The 25,917-nt window shown below is 40.7% G+C and overlaps 2 protein-coding genes, 1 long non-coding RNA gene and 1 pseudogene across 4 annotated transcripts in view; 1 reads left to right on the plus strand and 3 right to left on the minus strand.

Annotated features, from left to right (window-relative positions):
- Positions 1-81: 81 nt before the first annotated feature.
- On the minus strand, positions 82-1,966 carry LOC148727843 (uncharacterized). Its single transcript, XR_016002442.1, has 3 exons — positions 1,548-1,966; positions 897-979; positions 82-710 (listed from the first exon to the last, which is right to left on the minus strand). It is a non-coding gene; the product is annotated as an uncharacterized LOC148727843 (long non-coding RNA).
- Positions 1,967-2,019: 53 nt separating this feature from the next.
- LOC148727844 (E3 ubiquitin-protein ligase pellino homolog 1-like) lies at positions 2,020-8,628 on the plus strand. Its single transcript, XM_088724880.1, has 9 exons — positions 2,020-2,061; positions 2,755-2,892; positions 3,474-3,674; positions 3,942-4,124; positions 4,918-5,016; positions 5,824-5,922; positions 6,213-6,341; positions 7,118-7,233; positions 8,213-8,628. The coding sequence occupies exons 1-9, from the start codon at positions 2,020-2,022 to the stop codon at positions 8,334-8,336; spliced, it is 1,131 nt and encodes a 376-aa protein (XP_088581006.1). The 3' UTR covers positions 8,337-8,628.
- Positions 8,629-9,313: 685 nt separating this feature from the next.
- Positions 9,314-10,659, minus strand: LOC148727845 (uncharacterized). Its single transcript, XM_088762799.1, has one exon. It carries the CDS (start codon positions 10,642-10,644, stop codon positions 9,817-9,819), a length of 828 nt encoding a protein of 275 aa, XP_088618925.1. The 5' UTR covers positions 10,645-10,659; the 3' UTR covers positions 9,314-9,816.
- Positions 10,660-15,164: 4,505 nt separating this feature from the next.
- The window catches only part of LOC148727846 (uncharacterized), a 10,756-nt pseudogene continuing 3 nt past the window's right edge, over positions 15,165-25,917 (minus strand). Inside the window, exons 1-3 of the transcript XR_016002334.1 lie at positions 25,788-25,917; positions 23,228-24,077; positions 15,165-22,581 (exon numbers count right to left, since the gene is read on the minus strand). The exon at positions 25,788-25,917 is cut by the window's right edge and continues 3 nt beyond it. The product of XR_016002334.1 is annotated as an uncharacterized LOC148727846 (transcript). The remainder of the gene's footprint in view (positions 22,582-23,227; positions 24,078-25,787) is intronic.

Raw genomic sequence — 25,917 nt, forward strand, 5'->3', positions numbered from 1 at the left:
TTTTTTTTGGTGTGATTTTTTTTCCACTGATTCACCCCATTACTTGTGTTATTGATAGATATTTTTCTGTTCTGTTACTTCAGTGTATATGCAACGTCACACTATAACAGATCTGGAATCATAGTGTGCAGTCTACCCTATGGTATCTTGATAGCTACATACTCATTTCCTTGCACAAGTGTGAAGGCGATAGAAATAGTGGAGAACACTTGTGAACAACTGAGAAGATGAAACAAGAACTGGGTATCTTACTTTCACCATTTAATGTTAAATTGTGCATTAGGTCTTCAGAGTGAACAAGCAAGAAATATTTGGCAGAGCCTAAATCTTAAAAGCAGGGGTTTCATTGAGGGCCGGGCACTGGCCAAATTGAGTAGTTGTAAGGATGGTTTTGCCCACCTGGTTTAACAGTCTGGGGGAAAGTTTATCTTATAAAGAAGTTTAGTTCAAAAAGTTTTGCCCGCCTGTGAAAACCAGTTGCCCTCCTCCTGAAAACATTAATGAAACCCCTGTTTCATGGTCATCAGTATTGTCATTGTCATCAATGCTGTCTTCATCATTCTCATTGTCATCATCATTATTATCAGACTGTGTGTTTACAAGTCAATAATTAACTACTTATTTCTTCAAGGTATCAACCTAGCAGATGTTTTTCAGTCAATCCTGTCATTTGCAGTCACTTATTATTGTTGCAAGACATCAGCTACATTCTGTAAAAGGAAAAGGAAAAATTCGTATTAGAAGCCTTTGAAAATAAGGTATCAGTAGAAATCATAATCCCATTTCAAAGGGGACTTAAGTATTTCAAAAACCATTTGGTGGTTGAAAGCTGTCACTGTTAAAAAAAAAGTAAATCAGCAACAATTTGGAATACAAAATAGACACTTTCCACCAACCTGAGATATCAAATCAGTAAAATTCTAAAAAGTTGAAGAGGCCTCAAATAATTCATGTTGAGCTCTGAGCTGTGATGAACCAACTGGTCAAAAGAAATACAAAAACACAAATGAATGAGTAATTAAATTTCTCTCAATGGATCTCATTAATAGTGAACTGGACCATGTCATTCAGATTCTTTTAATCATGATAATTTTCTAATAATTCAGCCTTCCTTGATGGCTGGCAAGATCTCTTTGTAAAGCTCACACCTATAGTTTTTTTTTTATTTTCCTTCTGTCAGTACTCTGGGTAACACAATTTTGTAGTAAAATAAAATCAAGCAAACACTCTCTGGCTGATAAGTTAAAATGTCCACCCTCATGATGGGCTTCTTGGATAGTGAACTGATCTGCAAGGTTCTAAGTACGGAGACCGGGTCACCAAAGAAGAAGCATGATTTACCACCTGACCACACATGACCTGTGTGACTCATTTAGTGAAAACCTGTAGATTTTCTTGAAATGTAGTGCACACAAAGGCAGATTTGAAGTTGTCCCTTTTGAATATGTGACACATGAATTTTTCAAAAATTGGTGTGTGAAAAGGAATCTGGTTCCCCCCTTGGCTACCCTAATAAAGATGGAAATATGAATCAAACACACCCGTACCTTCAGCTTTATAGCCTCATTTTCAGCTACTTCAAAATCAGGTGGTCCCAGCTCTTTGAAAAATAAAATATGAAAAAAAATATAATTTAAGAAACAAAAAGTTATTAGAGAGCTGTATGTAAATCTGTGTGGAGAAGGGGTAAAAGATGCTCCCTAATTTAGGCTGTGGGTATGTGCCTTCCTGCCGAGTACATTTTTAAAATTTTCCCAATAAATTAGTTAGAAAATATTTTCACAAAATATTGTGTGAAAAAATCCTTGCATACCTGCACTCCCCATTCCAGTACTTCTCATAGGTCACGTTGACTTGTTCAATATCTTTTCTCCTGCAAACATATTGCAACTGAGTGACTAGCACAGTGCAAAGACTAATGTTTTATGCATGTAAATCTGAGGCACATCTTTCTACAAAGCGCATCCAGAGATCATTCGTTCGCAGTTAATGCAGTCTGACTGATTCCTTGGCAATAGCATGGGGTGGAGTGAGCTGGGGTGGAGTGAGTGGGGGATGGAGGTTGGCAGACTGAGAGGTTACGGTTCTTAACTAACATCAGAGAATATCTCTACCAACCGAGAAGCCCTACTTCCTCTGCTGTCATGGCCAGGTGGAAAATAGGCTCCCTGAAAAATGAAAAACTATTGAAAACCTGCCATATTCTTTGCAAATTAGGATTACTGTTTATCTTTAACCAGGCAGAAGTAAATTTTGTCACATGATGGTACATACTTGCAGAAGAAACTTAAAATTTAGTTACAGCCTTCGGACCTTTTCCTTTAAGACCTAGTCAGGTTTTTTAACAAAGATTTCCAAGGAGGATTCTACTCCTCCCACCAACTGTGCTCTTGTCTTCCACCTCTGATGGCATAACAGAGCAGATCATTATTCAACAAATCATCATCAATCCTTATCATGCCTCATGGCACATAGGGCCTTCACAGAGCTTTTCCACTCCTCTCAATTGGTTTCTGTGGTCCGCACCTCCTCCCACGACCTCCAACCTGCCTCTTGCCTTTCTTTAACAGTGGCTTCATCAGCCTGGAGGCGTCCTGCTGGCTTTGGCTCCCGTGCTTCATTAATTCTCTCTTATGAGGTACTGCCACAGTTCCCCTTTAAAATAGTGAATTCACTCTGCTTCTGGTTTCTGTAATAATTCTTTTTTTTTTTACAGGAGAGGGTTATCACCCCTCTGCTCAACTCCCAACCTAGAGGGCCAGTGGGATCACTCTTTGTCTGGCCCCTACCCTTCGACCTTTTTGGCATGGGTGTCCCTGCCAGGAGTGCAAGACTCCAGCCAACATAGCTCTAGGGGTCACTGGGGAGAGCAAGCCACCCCACCTCGACAAGGTGGAGATCCCAATCTAGGCAGATTATTCAACAAATGTTTAACAATTATTGGACGAGGTTGAGCAAAATATTGTGATTTGTCCATGGCGAGTAGATGAATTATTTGCCGAAGCCGAAGGGCAAGGCAAATAATTGACATGTGTGTGTATTTTTGCATTGGCACTATGTAGAAATTCAAGAAAGTATGAAAGTTAAACTTACCAGTAACTACAAAGCAAAGTGACGTGTACGTGTATTTTGCATTGGCACTATGTATAAATTCAAGAAAGTATGAAAGTTAAACTTACCAGTAACTACAAAGGAAAGTGACTTGTAAGTGTATTTTGCATTGGCACTATGTATAAATTCAAGAAAGTATGAAAGTTAAACTTACCAGTAACTACAAAGCAAAGTGATGTGTACGTAGATGTCTACACAGTGTATTTTGCATTGACACTATCTGGGTCACTGTGAGAGATACCTGTTACCATTTGGAGACTTTTTGTGTAATATTAAGTTTTAGGTTTACAATGAGGATTATCATAGCTAGATGAACAGTATAGAATTCAGTTTTTACTGGACTTTTTTTTCTTTTTTTGCAGATTGGCCGTTCTGCTGATTCTAAAATAGACTTTGTGGTGACTGACACAGCTCCTGGAAATAAGCTTTCAGATTTGAACCCAGACACACACAAGAGCACTATCTCCAGATATGCTTGTCGCATTGTCGTCGATAGAGAACCACCTTATACTGCCAGGGTGTTTGCAGCTGGTTTTGATAAATCTAGTAATATATTTTTAGGAGTAAGTTCAAAACTTTACTTTTTCAAAATAAAAATATACATCTCAATAAATTTTTTTAAAAAAAATACTTGATTCTTGTTATACTCATTTTTATTAAAGCAGAAATTGGCATTTTTTAAACTTTACTCTATTTTGCAATGCTTTAGTCCTACAAGTTCAAGTCATTTTTATTCTGCTGGAGTTTGAATGCAGTGTTTGTAAGGCATTAATGCAGAAGAACATCTTTTTTTTTTGTCAAAGTAGTTACATCGTGATTTTGCTCAACAGGAAAAAGCCCCCAAGTGGCAAAATGACGAGAATTTGATGGATGGTCTGACCACCAATGGCATTCGTCTAATGAATGCCAAGGGTGGTCCTTCTTGTCAGCCCACAATATGGTGTGAAATATCAGTATGTGGGAATGTATATGGACTTCGTAGAACACGGTCGACCACTGAGAAAGGGAAGACTGTAAGTTCCAGTAGTTTACAGTACTAACTGATAGATAGACCTCTGTTTATTGTTATGTTGCCATCAGTTTCAACCAGTCACTGCCAAAAGGTTAAAGGACTGAGTAATGATGCTACCTTAGTAGGTTATATAGCACCTGGCAGGAAATCATTGCAGGGATGGCGCAGTGGTGAGAGCACTCGCCTCCTACCACTGTGGCTCGGGTTCGATTCCCGAACCCGGTGTCACATGTCGGTTGAGTTTGTTGTTGGTTCTCGTCCTTGCTCGGAGGGTTTTTCTCCAGGTCCTCCGGTTTTCCTCTCTCTGCAAAACCAACATTCCAAATTCCAATTCGATCTGGAAACAGTGGACAAGAAGAGCCACCCAGTGGATGTCCATTGCTAAATTACTTATTATTATTATTTATTATTTATTATTGCTATGATCACAATGTGTCAATAATATCAATAGCACCAATAACCCTTTTCACCCTTCAAACATGTAAATGGCCATCTGACCTCTAAGAGTAAATAACCTCTAATATCTCCCCTGAATCATGAGAAAATAAAAGAAATGATTACCAACTAAAGAAGCTCTTGATTGTTAAACAAATTTTCCTGATTAGCACTTTCAGAAATGAGTGGAGAACAGTATGGAGAATATGCATACTGATGTTAGGGTGTAAAGGAGGAAGGTTTTGATTGTTAAACAAATTCTCCTTGTCAGCACCCTAGGAAATGTATAGAAAACAGTATGGAGAATATGCATACTGATGTTAGGGTGTAGAGGGTTAATAACACTTATTCTTGTTTAGGTTGAAGATGAGTCCAATGATTTACTTGATGGGTCATTGATTGATCTCTGTGGAGCTGTGTTACTATGGAGATCAGCTGAAGCTATAAAGGAAATGCCTGTATGTTTCTCTGTCTTTTGCTTCACAAAATTATTCTTCACCATCAACCTTTAATTCAATTTTTCCATTATGACTTCATTTAGGGAACACTTTCTAAACTGGAAAAAAAGTTGTCTTAATAGAGACATAGACACCCTTTAATCAAGATAATAAATAATTTGTTTCTAGGAGCTGACCAAATTTTCGGTTCTGTCCTCATGTACCGGTTCACGAGAGCCGATACAAAAGACCGAACAATACACAACAGCTAATCAATGACTCCTAAACAAAGAAAGAACAATGGTAATTCCCTTGTGAACCGGTACACCAGGACAGAACCAAATTTTCTGTCTCCTGGAGGTGTTCCCTTAATGGGGTTGTTCCATCACTTTGGTATCACAGTGATTGTATAATTTGCCTTTTGACATTTTTAACCCTTCATAATTTAATTGATTGAGAGCCTTCAATAAATGCAAGTTTAACTTTATTTAGTGATGAATTAAGGACATGATGATTACTTCCATGTATTTCACATCAGAAAAGTTTTTTGATAAAGATATCTGTAATGCCACAAAGGGTGCAAGATAAATCCATTGCATTTAAATTTTAAATTTATATACAAAAATAGATTTCTTCTAATTTATAATTATTGTAGGACCATTGTATTTTAGAACAGATTTTCAGAATGGTTTCCACTCAATAGATGTAATTATTATTGGTATAATATTTATTTTGGAAGGAAGTGACATGATTTAATAAGCTGGAATTTAGATATGGCAAAACTAAACAATTGAGACTTAACTGTAATTTTTCCATTCAAACCTGTAGACCTTGGAAACAATTGACAAAATGAGGGAGTGCCTAAATGCTTCTCGCCCTCAGTGTCCTGTGGGTCTCACAACGTTAAGATTTCCAAGTCAATCAGAGGTAAGACTGAGGTTGTTCCTTTGCTGTTTTTTATTGAATCTTTGTTGCAGCAGTATTATTTATTTTTAGTGATGCATGTTTATTTGGGGAGGGAGGGAGGGAAGTGATATGCAAAACTCACCCCAATCCTTAGGGGAAGTACCTGTCATGTCAGTACCAAAGAGAATGTATGGAGAACAGAGTGGAAAACATCCATACTGATGTACATTTGTATGGATAGGAAGGATTAATGTAATATCATTGACACCCTTCTCCCTTTTAATTTTCCTGTAATATTTCTTTGTTTTCAGCCCTCTAGCAATGTGACCAATGCACAGCCATATGTTTACCTCAAGTGTGGTCATTTACATGGTGTTCATTCATGGAATTCACCTGAGAGAAATCTTGCAGACAAAAGAACTTGTCCAGTTTGTTTACAGGTAATAAAACCTGGCATAAGAAACATTTTGACAAGAAGAGGAGATTAAGAAAAAAACTTTTCCTACAATCTCAAATGAATTTTATATTTTATAGAATTATGAGAAAATTTTCTACAAGGATTCTTAAGGAAAAATTTAGACAGTTTAATGCAGTTTAATCCTTTACTCTCTTGAGTGACCAAGAGAGAATTTCTCATTACGGTGTCAAAGCATTATCAAGCAGACATGTTGTGAGAATAAAGAAAAAATATCAGTTCAAAGGAGGTTATTAATTGATCCAAAACCAATTTCTTCAAACTAATATTATAAGAATTTATATGGCAGATGGTAAGGAGAACTGATTAGGAGATCTTGGGAATCAAAGGGTTTATTGCCAGAAACATAGTGGGCTCTTCAATTTGGTCAGGGCAAGCTCCTGTGGAACATCTCAGCTATTTTGCAGTGGATCTCAGGGTTTAAGGGTAGTTTAGTGACAGTCATTTCACTCCTGAGTACTTAGTATATAGTGGGTGTTACAAGGATTCCCCTACCCCACCCACAGGCTCACTATTCCCATCCACTGATTTAGTCATTGTCAAAGGGTGCCTGGAAATTACTGCCTCTTGGGTGGGTGGAAGGGTTATGACAACCTGTAGTGGGGAGAGGAGGGGGCGTAGAAAATATTCCATCAGCATGCTGGCTGGCCACTGTGGAAAATATTTGACACCAAAGGCATCCATCTTACTTTTAAGCTAGCTAGTGTCAAGCAACATCCACAATTTCCATTGCTTCACCAGGTCAGCAGGTATGTGCCACTGAGTATTGGAAAAGAACCTGCATTCAATCAGGGAGAGCCTGCTGCTACACATGCTTTTGTACCTTGTGGACATGTTTGCTCGGAGGAAACAGTAAGGTGAGGTTCCCTGCTGCTCCAGAATGAGATACCCTAGCAACTGAAGAACAGTTGCATCTGAAAGAGTTCAATTTGTCTTTCTCTGGTTAGAGTTCCTCCCTAAGACCTTTTGTAAGCTATTTGAACCAAAAAAATGGTTTATAATATGTAAAGTAACCTGTAACCTGTAAAGTCACACTATGTAACAGTAAAACTTTACCAATATTTTATCAGTTTGATAGTGAAGTTTAACAGAGTTCCAATCCTATACGAGACACTTTGTCAGCCAAAATACTAACTTAACCCTTGTATTCCACCGAGTGAACAAAGGAATTTCCCCTAACAATAACAGTACATTCTAAAGCAGAGAAGAGCTAGGTGAGAAGAAAGAAAAATATTGATAAGGGGAATTTTGTTTGATTGAATACCAAATTCTCAGAGCTGAAATTGTGAGAAATTTAGAACAGACAGTTTAGAGAATTGATATTTTGATCTTGGAGTACGTAAAAAGGTCAACAGATGTTTATGAAGAATAGAATAGATAGAATAGATAATAATCTTTAGACAGGGGCGTTTTCACAGAAGTGGTTCTCAGAACGGCCATGTAACTACCCACCCAACCCACCCCTGGGAGGACATCCATCACACAGTAATCTCGTGCGTGGGAAATTAACGTCTCCTACCCCAACCCTGCAGGAGACGGGACCTCCATTTATTCGTCCCTATCCGAGAAGACTAGAATATCTAACCATTTCTTGATGTTAAAGAAAGGAAGCATATTCTTCTCAGTTAATTTTAAGACCCTGAGTGTTGGTCCGGCCGGTATTGAACTCTCGACCTCCCGCACAGCAGTCCGGCGCTCTCCCAATTGAGCTAACCAGGCGGCGGAATGAACTGTTAATGAACTGTTAACTTCTCACAGATAACATCAACGTGTCTCGTTCATGAGGGAGAATCGATAATAAAGTGGTGTTTTTTTTTTTTTATCCTTTTGATGCAGGTTTTGGCAACAACTTCCCATTCCTCATGGCTGTGATGCTTTTCAGGCCATATGCCCATTCTGTGCTCAGCCGCTGGAAAGTGAAGACGGCTTTGTCAAGTTGATCTTCTCGACCGACGAATAACATTGTAAATAAAAGATCTATAAAAAAGTATAACAATAAATGGTGTACAGCCTCACTGCAGCAATTGGCTTTTAATGACAGTAGCTGGCCTGAGTTGATAACTGATTAACTTATTTATAAAAAAAGCTGAACGTGTATTATTGTAATTGTTATTATTATTGAAACTTGTTAGATGTCTCTTTTCTGTTTACACTCTGCTAATATTTTCGAAGAAGTCGTATTTTAAAGCCACTAATTAGATGTGTAATTAAGGTCGTATACCTCTTTGCAATAAAATGTGGTCTGAGGTGAAGATAGTTCATGTTGATTTTCTTCTCAGCCAGTGCCTGTGAAATCTTTCATTGCTCTAACAGCTACTAAGACAGAAGTTAAACGTCTGATAATGTAAGAAGGTTGAAAACGAGTCAGAGGTGGCCTGCAGGCTGTTAGAATCAAGTTGTCAATCAATTACAAAAGCTTGTAATTCACGGTGTATAGAGAAAGTGAAAAGCCTAACTTACTTGCAATTAACTTAACTTTGAGGTAAAAAGGTCTTAAATTTTTCCTTTTCAAACGTTCACATTTTTGTTTTCAATCTTTTCGTTTGCGTGAATTTTGTGCGAGTAACGAGCCAACTGACTGAGCGACGGACTGACTGACTGACTGACTGACCGAACGACTCTGACTGACTGAGCGACATTTGCTCCGGCTAACGCTCCAAACGTCAGCTCTGAAACTCCTTGTGGTGGCCAATTTACATTATCAACTCAGTTGATAAAACCAAAACTACCTTGCATGACCGACTGACTGACCGGTTTGTAGCACATGTAGTCAACTCCAGGAAATTGAGCGACTATCTTCGCTGAAGAAGAAGATCGTTCCGCAAGACAAGATCAGTGTAAATGGAAAAACCTGCTTGAATCCACTAACTTAATCACTTGTCGTGACAAATGTGCAAAGGATGTCTTATAGACCATTCGATTAATTTTGTACTTCTCTGGCACATTTTGAAAACATTTTAACTTAAAGCTTTAGCAATAATCGCAAAGTAATTTCAAGTTATCAAGTGTAACTAAATGTTAAAATTTTGATTTGGGATTATCTCTCATTCCCCCCCATGAGGCCAAGCTAAAAATATTCTTTAATTTTTTCCATTCAGAATGGGGCAGCAAAACTTCACAAAGCATGATAGGCGATTCAACTTCTCAAACATGTTCCTGGGCTGCAGAATCGAACAAGTTTTCGTCACTTTCTAAAACGATCAACCACAGTGACGTATTTGAAAAAAAGACGAAAAAAGGGTGTTTACAAAATGTCATGTGAGAGAAGGGATCGCATAATAGCGGCAGAGGTCGTGGATAGCGATTTAAATGTGCTCTGAATTTTTGAGTGTTTTTCAATGTAATGATCTATGGGCAGTTGACGCGCTTTAGAAGTAACGAGTTGCAATTGTGCGAGGTCGTGTTGTGCGCTGAAGCAAAGTCGTCAAAATCGTGCTTTGTTACTCTGAGTGATTCGTACTCGAACTCTGGGCAGTGTCTGGGTGTTCTTCTCCAGACAGTGTACTTTGGATGGCAAATGCACACTGTATTGACTGAAACGCTGAAGCAAAGTCGCCCAAGAAAGTGTGTGTTAAACCAAGTGATTCGTAACTCCTCGCTGTGTCTAGGTGTTCTTCTCCAAACAGTTTCACTCGGATGTCAAGTCCACGCTGTTTGGACTGAAGCGCTGAAGCAAAGTCGCCCAACTCGTGCTGTGTTACTCCGAGTGATTGGTAACTCCTCGATATGTCTGGATGTTCTTCTCCAAACAATTTAACTTGGATGTCAAGTCCGCGCTGTGTTGACTGAAGCGCTGACGCAAAGTCGCCAAGCTTGTACTGTGTTATTCCTAGTGAATGATAACTCCTCGCTGTGTCTGGGTGTTCTACTCCAAACAGCTTAACTTGGATGTCGAGTCCGCGTTGTTTCGAGTGAAGCGCCGAAGCAAAGTCGCCCAACTCGTGCTGTTTTGCTCCGAGTGATTGGTAACTCCTCAATGTGTCTGGGTGTTCTTCTCCAAAAAGTTTAACTCGGATGTCAAGTCTGCGCTGTGTTGACTGAAGCGCTGAAGCAAAGTCGCCCAACTCGTGCTGTGTTGCTGCGAGTGATTCGTAACTTCTCGCTGTGTCTAGGTGTTCTTCTCCAAACAGTTTAACTCGGATGTCAAGTCCGCGCTGTTTGGACTGAAGCCCTGAAGCAAATTCGCCCAACTCGTGCTGTGTTACTCCGAGTGATTTGTAACCCCTCGTTGTGTCAGGGTGTTCTTCTCCAAACAGTTTAACTTGCATTCCTAGTGCACGATTATAAAATATCTGGGCCTAAAAATATTTTTTATGTTTGAAAAGCTTCCCGCCATGGTCGAAGTAACTCCTTAGAAGCTCTTCTTGATGCTCGTGTAAGCCTAGATTCTCATCAAATTTCGGGTGAGTCTGATTCTACGTTTCCATACTGATTCCGTAATGGCCATTTCATGATAGCTGATGCTTACAGCAGACAATTTAATTGCTTCTTGATGATAAATTAACACACTCTGGAGTGTATCACAGACATTGCATTGAAATTTCCAAAGGCCGAGTGATCTCTGTAATATCGGTTTCTGTAATTCTCTCGCTATTTGGATCACAGCATTGCTCATTGAGTTCTCGGTATATTTATCAAAAATATGATTTGTTGCTGAGCCAACAACACAAATAATTTCTAACCTGAGCGGATGAGTATGTGGCTTTCGTTCAGTTTTTGATTTCTTGTTCGAGAATGTTGACTTCTTTGTTTTCCATTGAAGGAATAATAAAATGACTCATGTCTACAAATGCTCCACATTCTTGTAAAGCCTTCTTATAAAACTCAGACGCAACTGAATATTGTTTTTTGAAACGATGACAAATAGCAAGAACCTGAAATGCAGTAACTCGGAGAATTCTCTGTTAAGTTCAGCATCGCCAGACAGTAACGAAAGAGCTTCTTCTAAGCTTCGTATTCCATCCTCTGTTTTTCTAGAAGCCACTTGACAGACGCCTCTGTAACAAATGAGTTTTCCTCTATGTTCTGCCGAGAGAGAACATGACGCTTGCTCGTCCCCGGCTTCGGAAAGCAGCTTCATTGTTCTTCCTTCTGTGCCCCGATACATTTCACCAAAAGCCAGCGAAAACATTAACTGTTTGTGAAAATTGCCTTTTCCAAGCTTCATCGCCGCATGGATTGCTGATTCGTAAATTTTGTCAACGACTTCTCCTTCGCACCAGAAAAGGGAATCTAAGAATATCTCTGCTTTTATCAAAACATCAAAAACAGCGTCACATGTCTTAGGATCTGAAAAACTTTCTGTTAGACTCTGAACGATATTTTGCTTCTCTTCATAGAACTCAACAAATGCTGGCATTGAATGTCCTGTCAAGAACTGTTCGTTCAACTTCTCAAAAAGAGAAACGTAAAATGCATAAAAGCGCGCTTTTGAACTCAGCACTGTTTCATTTCATCTTCTCCTCTTTCTCTAACAAAGGACTGAAGCAGTTTATGCATCGAAAATGAATCAGGTTTGGAACCAGAGTCGAGTAGCGATATCCTCCGAAGCCTATGCAACATCTTTTTGGCCTCAAGGTTTGTTTTAATACCCATGACAGCTGCAGCTACCGATAGGTTAAAATCCTCTGATATAATACTTAGAGACACAAGCGCCTCTTTCTCCTGTACTGAAAGTCTTACAAAAGACGATTTGAATAAAAATTTTAGTCTCAGATTACTAGGATAGTCTGGATTGTCCAACAGATCCACAATGTTTCTTTCTACAGATTTTTTCCATTCCTCAAGAAACTGACTCGGTTGAGTGTTGTCTTCAGAAATGGTGGAACACAACAACTTAATGGCCAAAGGTACATGCCCGCAGATTTTCACAATTTCTTCACGATCAGATGTGGTAATAGCGTTTGAAAGTAACTCACCCACTAACAATTGAGAGAAGGACTCATCTAATGACCCTATTCTCACTGCATGGTGGCCTTCAAAATGCACGTTCATAAATTCAAGTGATTCCCTTGTGGTAATAACAATAGTTACCTTCGTGGTTCGACTCAGAATGTCTTGAAGAAACTGTACAACATTTTTCTTCACGTTGGGTGCTGCACTTTTAAGTAAGTCATCAGCATTGTCAAGAATCATCACAAACTCGTCCGAAATCTCAGTAAAAATTTTGAAAAGATCTTCTTCCATCGGTAGCTGCTGAGGTAGTTCATCTTTTATAGTTCTACTGAAAAAGCTAAAAAGCTTGGATATTAGATCAGTTTATGAGTTTAGCCCTCATAAGGAGAAGAAGTAGCTACAGACGGGAGATTCTTTATCCTGGAGTTTTTGTCCCACAGTGGTTGCCACAGAGATTTTTCCAAAACCAGGTGAGCCCCATATCGACAAGATTCGAGTGGATGTAACTCAGGTGACCGATGATGTCTTCACACTCTCTTTGGCGGCCAGTGAAGTGTGGAACCATTGGAGGAAGACATGATGGCGGAGGCAATACCGTTGAATCTTTAAAATGGCAAAGAATAGTGTCAATCATGATGAGTATTCTGTGTAATAATAGAGGACTGTAAATCAAATGCTAATTGCATTGAATTTAATCTGAAATTGTCCGCATGATAGACCAAATGTATGCATAATGATCTTTTTCGCGACAACCGAAGCGACAGCTGTTTGTGAATTGCTCGTTGAGAATCAGTGCGTGTGAAACAAGGTTATTAAATAATTATTATTCATACTGAAAATGGCGGATTCCATAGTCGACCTATTGGCCTATTTGAGGGAGCAGTTCTTGAACGGTCACGTTACTTATTTGAATCTCGAAACGCACTAAGAGGCGAGTTCTGTCTGTATCTAGGCTGGGGAGATAGAAATAGAGTGTTTAATGTACCAAACTTTTTTGAAATTTCTAATATAACTAAAGAAAAGCTGTAATTTCATACCTTTCTGGTCTTGAGTAATTTCTAGTTTTAATTCATCAATCTTTCGCTCCAAGAAAGCAATGTCTTCCCTACTTGCTCTACCGTCAACTTTGTCCTTCACTGCTATTAATTCGTTTATACTCTCGCCTTTGAGAAAGTCGTTTAGCACTTGAAGCTCCTGATTGATACCTTGCTTCAAACTGCGAACCTCTTTCGTGGGAAAGTCGGACTCTGTCAAACCACCAATGGCATCAGTTGGGTCAGTCTTGACACCAAGAACTTTGAATGCTTCTTTAGCCAGATACATATATTGATCAAAAGTTGGTTTATCAATCTCTGACTTTTCTGAGTGACAAAGCGAATTTCTTAATAATCGAAGCTGATCAATCGCGAGTGCAAACGTATCTTTCTGGTCTCCACTTGGACTCACTACAGATGCGTGAATGTTTCCATGAGGTATTTCATGGTGCTTCAAGTACCCAGTTTATTGTTATCTTTACTACAACATCTGAAGAACAAGGTAGGTTCTGTTTGTCTAATTTGAAGAAAATTAGGTTGGTTACAAGAAATTTCCTAGTTTCAAATTATAAGATTTAGTGGAATAGTGAAATGAATGGGATCTCAAGGAAATAGGGAGCTAAAAGGGTTGGAAGAGAAATAGGAGGGTTGTAGGAGGGGTGTGGGAGGGGTGTGGGAGGGGTGTGGAATACACATGAGAAGAGTATGAGGGGTGTGGAATACACATGAGAAGAGTATAAGGTGAAAGATTCTAGGGCAGGAAGTAGGAGAAACACTTTGTTTATCATTAATCTGCAAAGTTTCCCACTTAAGGGCTAGAGAGAATTGATAAATTATAAGCCAATTTATATCCAGGTGGTCAACTTTCATCGGGAATGTTTTGTAAATAACTTAATCAGCCAAATTGGAATTTTAAATTACAGTTCTGAAGGCATGGTGGGAGTCATAAACACCTGTGCAGAGGGGTACAGCTATATTTACATTTTTACAGAATCATCAAAACATTATAATAAAAATTGGCTGTAAAGCAATGTCTCAAAGTGCTTTGAACAGAAATAAATGTTTTTCTATGATCCTCCATCCTTCTTTCATTTTCCCACAGACTCTGCTGCATGCCAATTAACAATTGGTTCATGCTTTAGCGTGCACTATCGAGTTATGAAGCACGCGGGAAGTTTGGAGAGCACGAAAGAGGTGTAAGAGTTGCCCGAGGCAATAGCCGAGGGTAACTCTAGCTTCTTGAGTACTCTCCAAACTTCCCACGTGCTCCATAACTCGATAGTGCACAGCTGAAAGCATGAACCAACTGTTTTAGAACATAGCCGGTCGAATTGTACATCAAATCCAGCGCGAAAAACGGACAACAATATCAATTGAAGCGAATCGTGATGGCGCTGATGCCGAGTCTCCTTTTCCGTTGTTTTTCTCTTTTCCTGCCTCATTTAAGAACTCTAGCCCAATGGAAAAGGTCGAAAATTTGTCTTCGTTTTGGGACTAGTAGGCCGAGTCTCTGTTTGTATCCATTATTGTCGCGAAATATATTATTTTTCCCCACGCTAACAATGGTCACTTGCATGAAAAAAAATTTTCTGGCGAAGCGATTTGCTCACGTTATCAGCGTGCACTATCAGAATTTTGAGCACGCTTACGTATACTGAACTTGATTGCGCGGCTCTGCTAGCTATGTTCTAAAAGGATTTTATTCTGCAAACTTTAAATGGTAAACAAGAGATTAAATACATTATCTACAGAAAGAACTTTTGTGGGTAATGTAATTTTCTTTGCTGAGTTGAGAGGGAAGAAAATTTGTCAACATACACCTTGTATTGGCCAGGGTTTTTTTTTACTCATTCCCTGTATCCACAATATTTACTTTATTAAAATCTTGGTATTCATAACAAAAACTTCATAAGAAAAGATGTGAACTAAGGTCTTTTAACTCCCAAGATCGCACAAGCAATTCTCCTTACTGTATGCCATACAATTCTTATGATGTTAGTTTGGAGAATTTGATATTCGATCAACTAATAACCCCTTAATTAATTTTTTTCTTTTATTATTCTCATCCCTTATCAGCATGATACTGTATTTATATTGTGAGGATCAAATCTATCTTCTACGCTCATGGGAGTTAAAGGGTTCATAAAAAAATTATTTAAAAATTTAGTTTTCTGTTTATCTGTAATGTGAACTTCTTATTAATATGCTTGACCTGGCCTTTTCCATTGCTGAACTGCAATCCACAATATTTAGTTCACATTATCATAACCCACAGACTTACCATATTTGGGGTGTTACACAGATATAGACATGGAGGAAGATATTTGTAACATACTTGTATAACCAGCTTGGTGAGCTCTAAGCTTCCCGGACTCTGTTTGTGATTTCAATAAGTTACAATTTTACACTGAGCAACTACACCATTTGCAGGCCATTCTACTATTATATTATTGTTTTCAAATTTTCAGATAGTCAACTTGAAATCATTTTGATAAATACAATTTAACAGTACCCCTAATTTTTTTTTTCCCGGTGTGATTTGTTTTCCACTGATTTACCCCAGTACTGATGTTATTGATAAAAAAAAAATTATGTTTTTCTGTTCTGTTACTTCGGTGTACATAGAATGTCACATCATAACAGATCTGGAATCATAGTGTGAAGTGTTCCCTATGGTATCTTGATAGCTACATACTCATTTCCTTGCACAAGCGTGAAGGCGATAGAAATAGTGCTTACTCATCTATGTGAGTTAAAGCTGTTCCAGATTCTTAAACAGCATCTGCCCTCAGTCCATACTTACGCTGACGATACACAGTTGTATTTGTCATTTCAGCCCTCTGACTCTTCCAGTGAAGTCGATGCTGTATCAGCCATGCAAAAGTGCATCTGTGATGTCCGAGCATGGATGAGGGAGCATCAGCTGATGCTCATTGATGACAAGACTGAGTTCCTGATTATAGGTACACGTCAGCAGCTCTCAAAAGTTTCAATCCAAAGCACCAAGATTGGGCAGACTGAAGTCTCTCCTGTAGCCTCTGCGTGCATGCGCAATCTAGGCACATGGTTCGATACGCATCTGGATATGGGAGCTCACATTACAAAGACTTGTAGCAGTGCTTTCTATTATTTATACAATATATGTCATATTAGGAAATCTTTATCCAGGGAATCTACTGAGAATTTAGTTCATGCTTTTATTGGTAGTAGAATGGATTATTGTAATAGCCTTTTGTACAGAATATCCCAAAATATCAAATTATGAAATTGCAACGTGTTATGAATGCAAGTGTGAGACTTATATATCGTGCGCACAAGTTCTGTCATATTACACCTCTACTCGCTGAACTACATTGGTTACCAGTGCGCTTCAGGATACATTATAAGATACTCTTGATAACTTTTAAAATTCTGCATGGCCTATCACCTAAGTACCTTTCAGATTTAATAAGTATTCAACGGCCTTCGTCCTACCCTTTGAGGCGCAACGATAATGGCCATTTGCCGGAAAGACCAAGTGTGAAAACTAAGAAAACATTGGGTGACGGAGCTTTCCTGCTAGCTGCTCCTTTCCTATGGAATAAGCTGCCAAGGTCCGCGCGCGAAGAAACGAACGTACTGTGTTAATCCGAGTGATTGGTAACTCCTGGCTGTGTCTGCGTGTTCCTTTCCAAACAGTTTAATACGGATGTCGAGTGCATGCTGTTTGGACTGAAGCGCTGACGCAAAGTCGCCTAGGTCGTGCTGTGTTTTTCCGAGTGAGTCAAATCCTGGCTGTGTCTGCGTGTTCTTCTCCAAAGAGTTTAATACGGATGTCGAGTGCATGCTGTTTGGACTGAAGTGCTGAAGCAAATTTGCCTAGGTCGTGCTGTGTTACTCCGAGTGAGTCGTAACTCTTGGCTGTGTCTGCGTGTTCTTCTCCAAACAGTTTAATACGGATGTCGAGTGCATGCTGTTTGGACTGAAGCGCTGAGGCAAAGTCGCCCTGGTGGTGCTGTGTTACTCCGAGTGACTCGTAACTCCTGGCTGTGTCTGCGTGTTCTTCTCCAAACAGTTGAATACGGATGTCGAGTGCATGCTGTTTGGACTGAAGCGCTGAAGCAAAGTCGCCTAGGTCGTGCTGTGTTTTTCCGAGTGAGTCATAACTCCTGGCTGTGTCTGCGTGTTCTTCTCCAAACAGTTTACGACGAACGTCGAGTGCGTGTTCTTCAGAATGAAGTGCTGAAGCAAAGTCGCGAAGGTTGTACTGTGTTAATCCGAGTGATTGGTAACTCCTGGCTGTATCTGCGTGTTCCTTTCCAAACAGTTCAATACGGATGTCGAGTGCATGCTGTTTGGACTGAAGCGCTGAAGTAAAGTCGCCTACCTCGTGCTGTGTTTTGCCGAGTGACTCATAACTGCTGGCTGTGTCTGCGTGTTCTTCTCCAAACAGTTTAATACGGATGTCGAGTGCATGCTGTTTGGACTGAAGCGCTAAAGCAAAGTCGCCTACCTCGTGCTGTGTTTTTCCGAGTGACTCATAACTGCTGGCTGTGTCTGCGTGTTCTTCTCCATACAGTTTAATACGGATGTCGAGTGCATGCTGTTTGGACTGAAGCGCTGAAGCAAAGTCGCCCTGGTGGTGCTGTGTTACTCCGAGTGACTTGTAACTCCTGGCTGTGTCTGCATGTTCTTCTCCAAACAGTTTAATACGGATGTCGAGTGCATGCTGTTTGGACTGAAGCGCCGAAGCAAATTCGCCTAGGCCGTGCTGTATTACTCCGAGTGAGTCATAACTCTTGGCTGTGTCTGCGTGTTCTTCTCCAAAGAGTTTAATACGGATGTCAAGTGCGTGTTCTTCCGAATGGAGCGCTGAAGCAAAGTCGCCAAGGTTGTACTGTGTTATTGCGAGTGATTGGTAACTCCTGGCTGTGTCTGCGTGTTCCTTTCCAAACAGTTTAAGACGGATGTCGAGTGCATGCTGTTTGGACTGAAGCGCTGAAGCAAATTCGCCTAGGTGGTGCTGTGCTACTCCGAGTGAGTCACAACTCTTGGCTGTGTCTGCGTGTTCTTCTCCAAACAGTTTAATACGGATGTCGAGTGCCTGTTCTTCAGAATGGAGCGCTGAAGCAAAGTCGCGAAGGTTGTACTGTGTTAATCCGAGTGATTGGTAACTCCTGGCTGTGTCTGCGTGTTCCTTTCCAAACAGTTTAATACGGATGTCGAGTGCATGCTGTTTGGACTGAAGCGCTGAAGCAAATTTGCCTAGGTCGTGCTGTGTTACTCCGAGTGAGTCATAACTCTTGGCTGTGTCTGCGTGTTCTTCCCCAAACAGTTTAATACGGATGTCGAGTGCCTGTTCTTCAGAATGGAGCGCTGAAGCAAAGTCGCCAAGGTTGTACTGTGTTAATCCGAGTGATTGATAACTCCTGGCTGTGTCTGGGTGTTCCTTTCCAAACAGTTCAATACGGATGTCGAGTGCATGCTGTTTAGACTGAAGCGCTGAAGCAAAGTCGCCCTGGTGGTGCTGTGTTACTCCGAGTGACTCATAACTCCTGGCTGTGTCTGCGTGTTCTTCTCCAAACAGTTTAATACGGATGTCGAGTGCATGCTGTTTGGACTGAAGCGCTGAAGCAAAGTCGCCTAGGTCGTGCTGTGTTTTTCCGAGTGAGTGATAACTCCTGGCTGTGTCTGCGTGTTCTTCTCCAAACAGTTTAATACGGATGTCGAGTGCACGCTGTTTGGGCTGAAGTGCTGAAGCAAAGTCGCCTAGGTCGTGCTGTGTTACTCCGAGTAAGTCATAACTCTTGGCTGTGTCTGCGTGTTCTTCTCCAAAGAGTTTAATACGGATGTCAAGTGCGTGTTCTTCCGAATGGAGCGCTGAAGCAAAGTCGCCAAGGTTGTACTGTGTTATTGCAAGTGATTGGTAACTCCTGGCTGTGTCTGCGTGTTCCTTTCCAAACAGTTTAAGACGGATGTCGAGTGCATGCTGTTTGGACTGAAGCGCTGAGGCAAAGTCGCCCTGGTGGTGCTGTGTTACTCCGAGTGACTCATAACTCCTGGCTGTGTCTGCGTGTTCTTCTCCAAACAGTTTAATACGGATGTCGAGTGCATGCTGTTTGGACTGAAGCGCTGAAGCAAAGTCGCCTAGGTCGTGCTGTGTTTTTCCGAGTGAGTCATAACTCCTGGCTGTGTCTGCGTGTTCTTCTCCAAACAGTTTAATACGGATGTCGAGTGCACGCTGTTTGGGCTGAAGTGCTGAAGCAAAGTCGCCTAGGTCGTGCTGTGTTACTCCGAGTAAGTCATAACTCTTGGCTGTGTCTGCGTGTTCTTCTCCAAAGAGTTTAATACGGATGTCAAGTGCGTGTTCTTCCGAATGGAGCGCTGAAGCAAAGTCGCCAAGGTTGTACTGTGTTATTGCGAGTGATTGGTAACTCCTGGCTGTGTCTGCGTGTTCCTTTCCAAACAGTTTAAGACGGATGTCGAGTGCATGCTGTTTGGACTGAAGCGCTGAGGCAAATTCGCCTAGGTCGTGCTGTGTTACTCCGAGTGAGTCATAACTGTTGGCTGTGTCTGCGTGTTCTTCTCCAAACAGTTTAATACGGATGTCGAGTGCCTGTTCTTCAGAATGGAGCGCTGAAGCAAAGTCGCGAAGGTTGTACTGTGTCAATCCGAGTAATTGGTAACTCCTGGCTGTGTCTGCGTGTTCCTTTCCAAACAGTTTAATACGGATGTCGAGTGCATGATGTTTGGACTGAAGCGCTGAAGCAAAGTCGCCTAGGTCGTGCTGTGTTTTTCCAAGTAAGTCATAACTCCTGGCTGTGTGTGCGTGTTGTTCTCCTAAAAGTTTAATACGGATGTCGAGTGCATGCTGTGTGGACTGAAGCGCTGAAGGAAAGTCGCCCTGGTAGTGCTGTGTTACTCCGAGTGACTCGTAACTCCTGGCTGTGTCTGCGTGTTCTTCTCCAAACAGTTTAATACGGATGTCGAGTGCATACTGTTTGGACTGAAGCGCTGAAGCAAAGTCGCCCTGCTCGTGCTGTGTTACTCCGAGTGACTCATAACTCCTGGCTGTGTCTGCGTGTTCTTCTCCAAACAGTTTAATACGTATGTCGAGTGCATGCTGTTTGGATTGAAGCGCTGAAGCAAAGTCGCCCAGATCGTGCTGTGTTGCTCCGAGTGAGTCATAACTCCTTGCTGTGTCTGGGTGTTCTTTTCCAAACAGTTCAACTCTGATACTAAGAGCATGCTGTTTCGACTGAAGTGCTGAAGCTAGGTCGCCCAAATTGTGTTGCGTTGATCCGAGGGATTCGTAACTCTGAGCTGTGTTTGCGTGTGCTTTCCCAAATAATGTAAGACAGAGCGGCTTGTGTATTTCTTCTGCCATTTGAAGAACAGCATTCCTCATTAATCGCTTGGTACAGTCATCGAATAAATGCTTAGTTGCTTCGCTGATAACACAGATAATTTCTAGTCTGAGTGGTTGAGTAATAAGACTATCTGGCTTTCGTTCTTGAATTTCTCCATTGACAAAGTTCAATTCTTTTTTTTCCATTGGTGGAATGATAAGAAGACTTGTGTCTCCCACTGCTCTACATTCTTGCAACGCCTTGTTATAAAACTCTGAAGCTACTGAAAATTGGTTTTTAAAGCGGTGATAAATCGTAAGAACTTGTATTGCCGTTACTCTGAGAATTCTCTGGTCAGCGCTGCTAGACATCAACAAAAGAGCATTTTCTAAGTTTAGAACTCCATCCTCTGTTTTCCCCGAAGCCACTTGACAGATTCCTCTATAACACAAGAGTTTTCCACTATGTCCCACTGAAAAGGATGAACATGACATTTGCTCCTCCTCGGCGTCGGAAAGCAGCTTCATCGTTTTTCCTTTTGTACCCCAACACACCTCACCAAACGCCAGGGAAACCAGAAGCTGGTTGTGAAAAACGCTTTTTCTAAGCCTTTTTGCTTGATTGATTGCTGATTCATAAAGCTCGTTGAAGACGTTTCCCTCCCACCAGAACAGGGAATCTAGAAATATCTCTGCTTTTATTAAAACACCAAAAACAGCGTCACATCTCTTTGGATCCGAACAACTTTCGGTTAGACTCTGAATAATATTTTGCTTCTTTTCGTAGAATTCAACAAATGCTGACTTTGAATGTCCTGTCAAAAACTGTGCGTTCAACTTCTCAAAAAGAGAAACGTAAAATGCAGAAAAGCGCACTTTTGAACTCAGCACTGTTTCTTTCATTTCGTCTTCTCCTCTTTCTCTAACAAAGGACTGAAGCAGTTTATGCATCGAAAATGAATCAGGTTTGGAACCAGAGTCAAGAAGTGATTTTCTTTGAAGCCTTTGTAAGATTTTCTTTGCCTCGAGCTTTGTTTTAACTCCCATAACGGCTGCGGCAACCGAGATGTTAAAATCTTCAGATAGAATGCTCAAAGAAACCACAGCCTCTCTGTCTTGTACTGAAAGTCTTAGAAAGGATGATTCAAATAGAAATTTTAATCTCAGATTACCAGGATAGTCTGGATTGTCTAACAGATCGACAATGTTTCTTTCTACAGATTCCTTCCACTCCTCAAGAAAGTGACTTGCTTGAGTGCTATCTTCAGAAATGGTGGAGCACAACAGCTTAATGGCCAGAGGCACATGCTCGCAGATTTTCGCAATTTTTCCACAATCAGATGCGGAAATAGCATTTGGAAGTAACTCACTCACCAACGCTTGAGAGAAGGACTCATCTAATGGCCCTATTCTCACTGCTTGGTGGTCTTTAAAGTGCACATTCATAAATTCAAGCGACTCCCTTGTGGTAATAACAAAAGTTGCCTTCTTGGATCGACTGAGAATGTCTCTAAGAACCTGTATGAAATCTTCTTTCACGTTTGGCGCTCCGCTTTCGAGTAATTCATCAGCATTGTCAAGAATCACCACAAACTTGTCTGGAATCTTGGCCAGAACTTGAAAAAGTTCTTCGTCCATTGATAGCCGCTGGGGTATTTCATCTTCTGTAGAAGCTCTCCTGAAAAAGCTAAACAGCTTTGATATCAAATCAGATTTTGAGTTTAGCCCTCGTAAGGAGAAGAAGTAGACGGACAATTCTTTATCCTGGAGTTTATGTCCCACAGCAGTTGCCACAGAAGTTTTTCCGAAACCAGGCGAGCCCCATATCGACACGATTCGGGTGGATGTGGAAGCCACTTGACCGACGATGCCTTCACATTCTCTTTGGCGGCCAGTGAAGTGTGGAACCATCGGAGGAAGACATGATGGCGGAAGCAATGCCTTTGAATCTTTCAAATGGCAAAGAACAGTGACAATCATGGTAAGTAATCTGTTATGATATTAAAGAAGTTTAAATCAAATGATAATGTCGAAATAACGCAATTAAACCTTAAATTGTCAACATGATTCATGAAATGTCGTGGGGCTTTTTGAAAGTTGCTCAGCAACTGAGCCGCATGCCTCTGACGCAACAAAGTGAGCCTCGCATACCATTTTTTATGTCTCAGCAATCTGTTTCAAACAATTAAAATGTATGCAATACTCTCGGGTCAACAAAAGGTTGGTTTCCGCAACTTTCAGGCGCGAAAGGATAATTCTTTTACTTCATGTAATTTCCTTCATTTTAGATACAAATCGTAGACAAATCTTTAATCTTCAAAATTCCGTGTACTAATTTAGAAGTTAGCATGCACTTTTAAAACTCAGTAAAGTGAATTTCACGAAGCCTAGTGGGTCAATTTTAGTCCATTCTTCTCTAATTTAGGGCCCTTCAAAGCGAGGTCGCGTTTAAATTTACCGCTTCATCAGTTATGAATAATAAATGATGACTACGCATTGTGCCCTCTTTTAGCGGTGAAGATAGAAATCAAGTCGATTTTTCAACAAACCCTTTAAAAAATGTAACGTAGCTACAGAAGTGTATTAAGATTGTACCTTTCTGGGTTGTATTACTTTGTTCTTTCAATTCATCCATCTTCTTGTCCAATAAAGCAAGGTCTTCCTTACTTGCTCCACCTTCAACTTTTTCCTTTATTGCATTTGTCAACGCCTTTAATTCGTCAATACTTGAGCCCTCGCCTTCGAGAAATTTGATTCGCTCTCGAAGCTCTTGATTGATACCGTGCTCCAGATTGCGAACTGCTGTTGTGGGAAAGTCGGACTCTGTCAAACTACCGATGACATCAATTGGGCCAGTTTTGGTACCAAGAGCTTTGAATGCTTCTTTAGCCAGCTGCATGTATCGGTCAAATGTTGGTTTATCAATCTCCGACTTTTGTGAGTGACAAAGTGAATTTCTTAACAGTCGAAGCTGATCAATCGCGAGTGTAAACGTCTCGGCTTGGTTTCCACTTGGACTCACCACAGATACATGAAACTTTCCATGAGGTATTTTAAGGTGCTTTAAGTACAACTCACCAAGGGTCCTCTTATGGCCTGTGCTGTCCAGCATCGCGAAGGACTTGGCATATATGGTGGTCTGAAAAAGGGCTGTACAGTCCCATTCTTCATAGGAGAGGTGTGTAGGAACTTTGGACTTGCCACCCTCTTCGGCGAGGAACAACTTCCTTACTGCTGTGGAGTCATCCCACAATTGATATCCGGGCCGATGCCCAAAAGTGTTGTCCCACATGGACTTGAACGTTTGACGCAAAGTATTCGCGAACTCATTCAACACGATGGAGGCAAACTTGAAATAGTTCAGCTGCCTGTCACTAAAGGGCTGCAGTGACATGTTTGGCTCTGACTTTTGAGATCGCAGCAGTTGGCTACAATCCTTAACAACCTAAACAGAGATATTTTGAGAGGTGATTTATTCAATGTAACATGTCAAATACACTTAACACACCCCATTACAAAAACGCTAACAACTGAAAAGCACTAACCATGAGCGATCGAACTAAACGGAAGTTGCGTGACATGACACTTACTCACTCGCGCTTATTAAAAATTGAGAGAGAGTCGGAAGTTGCGACATGAAAACGATAAAAACTAGGATTTGACGTTTGAGAGTAGAGTGTACCCCACAAGTTCGGAACAGAACCTAGCAGACTCATGAATATGCAAGTACATGCTGATAACTACAAATAAATCTCGATCAATTGGAAGTTTGAACATCCCCCTCCCCTCAGGAAAACTCCTGACATTTGAACTTTTAAGAGTTGGTCCGTTCAAATTCCAGCCCCCCCCCCCCCGGGCCAAAATTGTGTTTAAATGCCGGGGCGGATCCAGGATTTAGTCAAGGGGGGTTCGGAGGGGGGTTCGGAGAATTGTCCCCCTCCTGAGGGGTCTGAGATTTTCAAAATTAAGTCTTTGGAAACATGATTTCCAGCGTCCTGAGGGAATATTTAGGGGGTTCGACCAAACCACCCGAACCAACCCTGGATCCCCCCCAGAAATGCCTCACTCAAGTGCTGGCTCTGATGGTCACACTTTTTGTAAAAGTCAGATCACTTGCACTTAGGTGGCACGGAAAGCCGTAAAAATCTTGAACAAAAGCTCATCTTTCAAACTGGCAGTCTAAATCCCACAGGGATCAACGAACGCTTTTCATTCTACTAATTTATTCATGTTTTTCTCGTTGCCATGCTCCCATCAATCACGTAGCTCCATTTTCTGCCTTTAAAAGCACACACAACCCACAATTCCTCTATTCGCTCCGACGAAGGGCTAACGCTCGAAACGTCAGCTTTTGTAATCATTACGGTGGCTAATTTACCATTTCAACTTTGTTGATATATCCAAATTAAATCAGATCAGTAACCACGAGTTTCTACTCACTGACCAGCATTTACGAAAAATTAAAAAAAAAAAAAAAAAAACAAAAGAAAAAAAAAAGAAGAAAAAAATTGACACTTCCGATTCATAGTCTCCATCCATGCAAGCTTCGAGTTTCCCTTCCCCGGGCACAGACGGATGGGGGATTATTGAAGCTTCTAATCGATTGATGTAATAGTTGGTGAATATAAAAACGCTGGGGTCATCCATTCAAAATTTACTTTATGGGTGTCATCATTTTAAATATCAAGAGAGTGATGTGTATCCTACTTATGACACAGTAACCCAGCTACAACAGGAGAAGATCATCATTCAATTTTGGTGCGGGTGAGGTGGTGCACGAGCGGAGTGTGATGAAGCGGGACTTTTCACTGAGCCTTTTTAAACAAAATCATTATCGTTGACCTGTGACCCAAGACGAAAATCGAACTGCTTTCTATTTGACTGTTTTAAACTACTTTGTGTGAGGCGACAGGGAAAAAAAACGAGAAAAAAAAGTAAAAATAGGTCAAAGAAACGACAGAAATAAAGTTTCCTAGAAAAACATAGAGTTTTTAAACAACGCTCTCCTTGTTCACGCTTAATGACTCAAATGCACATTAATGGAAATAAAAATATTCCTCGTAACAAGCAAATTTACATAAATTAAATTTAAACCCCCAACGTTCAAAACTGAAAGTCGTCTGAGTTGACATCACATTGAAGATAAACACCTTACTTTACGGTACGGTGGCCCAGAAGGGGTGGTATGGTGGCCCAGAAGGGACAACGCTTCTACTTGAAAATGTAGTGTCGTTCTGTAAGAATGTAACTGTTCTTTTTAGAATTAAACATCTTTCCTTAGAATT

Source organism: Stylophora pistillata, chromosome 6, assembly GCF_964205215.1.
Source record: "Stylophora pistillata chromosome 6, jaStyPist1.2, whole genome shotgun sequence".
NCBI classification, from domain to species: domain Eukaryota; kingdom Metazoa; phylum Cnidaria; class Anthozoa; order Scleractinia; family Pocilloporidae; genus Stylophora; species Stylophora pistillata.